This window comes from Brachyistius frenatus, unplaced genomic scaffold (assembly GCF_029030835.1).
Source record: "Brachyistius frenatus isolate BFR_SWC_R1_liver_20210118 unplaced genomic scaffold, ASM2903083v1 Contig_195, whole genome shotgun sequence".
Taxonomy (NCBI): Eukaryota; Metazoa; Chordata; class Actinopteri; family Embiotocidae; genus Brachyistius; species Brachyistius frenatus.
In genome coordinates, this window is record NW_027210794.1 from 696,736 (window position 1) to 701,691 (window position 4,956).

Sequence of the window (4,956 nt, forward strand, 5' to 3'; positions counted from 1 at the left end):
ATCATATCCAGGTCCATTCACACACCTGGGAGGAAAGCACATAAACATAAAGCACCACCACAACAACAACAACAACAACAACGAGCAGACGTCCATAAGAAGGTAAAATAAGATTATTATTCAAAGAACAGAAAACAGTCCTGCAGCTTCACACGAGTGTCGCACAACAAACGGCACAACAAACATCACAACAAACGGCACAACAAACATCACAACAAACATCGCAACAAACGTCGCAACAAACGTCACAACAAACGTCACAACAAACATCACAACAAACATCACAACAAATGGCACAACAAACATCACAACAAACATCACAACAAATGGCACAACAAACATCACAACAAATGGCACAACAAACATCACAACAAACATCACAACAAATGGCACAACAAACATCGCAACAAACGTCGCAACAAACGTCGCAACAAACGTTGCAACAAACGTCACAACAAACATCACAACAAAGGGCACAACAAACGGCACAACAAACGGCACAACAAATGTCACAACAAACATCACAACAAACATCACAATAAACGGCACAACAAACGGCACAACAAACATCGCAACAAACATCGCAACAAACGTCGCAACAAACGTCACAACAAACGTCACAACAAATGGCACAACAAACATCACAACAAACGTCGCAACAAACGTCGCAACAAACGGCACAACAAACGGCACAACAAATGTCACAACAAACGGCACAACAAACATCACAACAAACATCACAACAAACGGCACAACAAATGGCACAACAAACATCACAACAAATGGCACAACAAACATCACAACAAACGGCACAACAAACATCACAACAAACATCACAACAAACGGCACAACAAACATCACAACAAACGGCACAACAAACATCACAACAAACATCGCAACAAACGTCGCAACAAACGTCACAACAAACATCACAACAAATGGCACAACAAACATCACAACAAACATCACAACAAATGGCACAACAAACATCACAACAAATGGCACAACAAACATCACAACAAACATCACAACAAATGGCACAACAAACATCACAACAAATGGCACAACAAACATCGCAACAAACGTCGCAACAAACGTCGCAACAAACGTCACAACAAACGTCACAACAAACATCACAACAAACGGCACAACAAACGGCACAACAAATGTCACAACAAACATCACAACAAACATCACAATAAACAGCACAACAAACGGCACAACAAACATCACAACAAACGTCGCAACAAACGTCGCAACAAACGTCACAACAAACGTCACAACAAATGGCACAACAAACGTCACAACAAACGTCGCAACAAACGTCGCAACAAACGTCACAACAAACGTCACAACAAACGGCACAACAAATGTCACAACAAACGGCACAACAAACATCACAACAAACATCACAACAAACGGCACAACAAACATCACAACAAATGGCACAACAAACATCACAACAAACGGCACAACAAACGGCACAACAAACGGCACAACAAACATCACAACAAACGGCACAACAAACATCACAACAAACGGCACAACAAACATCACAACAAACGGCACAACAAACATCACAACAAACGGCACAACAAACGCACTCAACTGACAAAAAACCTGCAGATTCGAACTGAGTCGATGACTCGTGAATGAAACGTCATTAAAACACAAACAACGACTCAGGAAACGAACCAGTTCAATAAAAAGAAGAACTGTCACCAAAAATCACATCCTGACCTGCTGATGGTTGGAACACAAGTTGTTCAAAAAGAAGGGTTCACTTTAAAAATGTTCCATAACTTCAGTCTTTTTAAAGTGTGATGTCACATTTTGTTTTCCAATAAAAACAGCAGATTTGTTCAAAGTGTGAGTTGCAGAAGAAGCAACAGGAGACAGCTGATGGAAGAAGGAGTGAAGAATGAAGACTGTCAGCTGATGGATGGAAACAGATGATTCACATTTCACTGTATGGAGGTTGTTGATACATATTTTGTGTTCAATAAATGTCAATAATTTTGATGGACAGAACCTGTGCAGGCTGCAAGGGAACACGACCGGTGACGACATTTAGCTTCGTGCTTCTGTTTGTTTGGTAGAAAACAAAGAAAAACTAAAGCGTGTTCATTGAAACAATCAAAACGGAAACCGGCGAGTCAAATTTGGGTTCATGGTGTAACGATACGACAGCAGAAGTTGGGAGGAAGAAAACAACGAGTTTCTCCTCCAGTGATGTCAGTCAAAGCTCTCAGCGGGGAGATGACATCAGCAGTGAGGTCAGAGGCGGCGAGATACCTCATTGGTTACGCTGGATTGGACTACATTCACCAAGGGAGCGCCGCCTGCAGCTTTCCCACACTGACCCCACGAGCACATGGCCTGTTTATGAGGGGGGGTACAACATCATGTCCATATACAAGACGCAGGAAAGCCCTCCGACTGCCTTCGTACAAACACACATGTCTGGTAACTGGACTCCTGCTCTGTCCCGCGCTGACTGACAGCCTGCAGCAGAAGGTCCAGAACCAGGCGCAGATCTTCCTAATTGGATTTGTGAGGCATCCTGCCACGGGCCTCTAGCAGCCCCCTGGAAGCTGCCTCGGGCCGCTTCCTCCCCGCGCTGAGAATAAGGGACCTCCTGAAAAGCCTTTTTGGCTGCACACCCGGAGTCCTCGGGGCGATTAGGTACTCGTAGATCGTGAGGGGCTTTGACAACAACAGGACATGCGCTTACTAAAAAGGGAAATAAAATCGGTGAAGGGTTGTAGCGTTTAAAAGGCCAAGTCGCTGCCAACTGATGTCAGTTTTAAAGTTTGGAGCTGTTTTCAGTCCAGGATGTTTCCTCAATACGAACCCATGTTTGACATTCAAATCTACTGCAGGAAATTAGAAATAAAAAGGAAAAGAAATGCTGTGCTGCATTCAGCTTTGACAAATGCAAGACGCCCATATTGGCACAATGGGATTTTATTTGAAATGTTTTTGTTGCTTATCACAGGAATGTGCTTTCAGAGTGATCTACTGTTCAGTATGTATTAATACCACCATCCCACCTCTCTGCACGGTGTCTGATGGGATGATTGGGTTTGGTAGTCTTAAAGTTGCTGCACCCATATTAAAGATATGCAAATAAATACATTCACTGTATTTTAAATTACTCAATTACCACAAATATTGTAGCATTTTAAATATGAACATTAACTTAAACAAAACACACAAATTAAAAAAAAAAAAAAAAAAAACGAAATAAGAACAAACTGCACACATTGAGTCTTTTCTTTTTTCATTACCTCCAAATAATAAATAAATTAGACTGAAGTGTCTCCACAAAAAAATTAACTACAAAATGCACAGAAACATGTGCCCCTCAGGATGACCTTTACTAAAGTATGTTAAACTCAGTGAATTACAATGGATGTAACTGGCTTTCAGCCTGGCCCCGCCCCCTTTTGGGGGAAAACAAACGTCTCCATAAACTTCAATAAAAACAGCTACAAAACTGATCTGATGTAAACCACCGATCAAAACATGATGAACCCTTTTGTATTATTGAATTTGGAAATGAATGTTATGTGAAGTTGTACTCACAGAAGAAGTCACAAAACAAGTTCACTGCAGTTCAACTTCCGTCCTGAAGCGATGAAAAACTCCCGAAACAGGTCGGTCCTGAAGACATCCTGTCAGCAGGACAAGGAACAGGTCGGTCCTGAAGACATCCCGTCAGCAGGACAAGGAACAGGTCGGTCCTGAAGACATCCCGTCAGCAGGACAAGGAACAGGTCGGTGCTGAAGACATCCCGTCAGCAGGACAAGAAACAGGTCGGCGTCCATCTTGAAAAAAATGAATAAAGTCCTGCTGGACGTCGGAGACGTTTATCAGTCTGTAGAAAGTCCAAAACATCATTTCCGGTCAGCAACACGGCTCTCTGAGCAGAAGTTATCTTCACATGTTCTCATACATGAACGTTCATCCTAATCAACTGACACTAAGTAAAACGTGAACACAGTGAACACAGCGAACACAGTGAATACAGTGAACACAGTGAACACAGCGAACACAGTGAATACAGTGAACACAGCGAACACAGCGAATACAGTGAATACAGTGAACACAGCGAACACAGCGAATACAGTGAACACAGCGAATACAGTGAATACAGCGAACACAGCGAATACAGTGAACACAGCGAACACAGTGAATACAGTAAACACAGCGAATACAGCGAACACAGCGAACACAGTGAACACAGCGAATACAGTGAACACAGCGAATACAGCGAACACAGTGAACACAGTGAACACAGTGAATACAGTGAACACAGAGAACACAGCGAACACAGCGAACACAGCGAACACAGCGAATACAGCGAACACAGTGAACACAGTGAACACAGTGAATACAGTGAATACAGCGAACACAGTGAATACAGTGAACACAGCGAACACAGTGAATACAGTGAATACAGTGAACACAGCGAACACAGCGAATACAGTGAACACAGCGAATACAGTGAATACAGCGAACACAGCGAATACAGTGAACACAGCGAACACAGTGAATACAGTAAACACAGCGAATACAGCGAACACAGCGAACACAGTGAACACAGCGAATACAGTGAACACAGCGAATACAGCGAACACAGTGAACACAGTGAACACAGTGAATACAGTGAACACAGCGAACACAGCGAACACAGCGAACACAGCGAATACAGCGAACACAGTGAACACAGTGAACACAGTGAATACAGTGAATACAGCGAACACAGTGAATACAGTGAACACAGCGAACACAGCGAACACAGCGAATACAGCGAACACAGTGAACACAGTGAACACAGTGAATACAGCGAACACAGTGAATACAGTGAACACAGCGAACACAGCGAACACAGCGAACACAGTGAATACAGTGAACACAGTGAACACAGTGAATACAGCGAACACAGTGAA

The 4,956-nt window shown here is 42.9% G+C and overlaps 1 protein-coding gene across 1 annotated transcript; it reads left to right on the plus strand.

Annotated features, from left to right (window-relative positions):
* Positions 1 to 386: 386 nt before the first annotated feature.
* LOC138632802 (dentin sialophosphoprotein-like) lies at positions 387 to 4,933 on the plus strand (the record flags this gene model as incomplete). The annotated part of the gene is made up of 3 exons (XM_069718628.1): positions 387 to 533; positions 1,065 to 1,120; positions 4,008 to 4,933. Coding segments are annotated over exons 1-3 (1,129 nt in total), but the record flags the coding sequence as incomplete, so codon positions are not given.
* Positions 4,934 to 4,956: the final 23 nt, after the last annotated feature.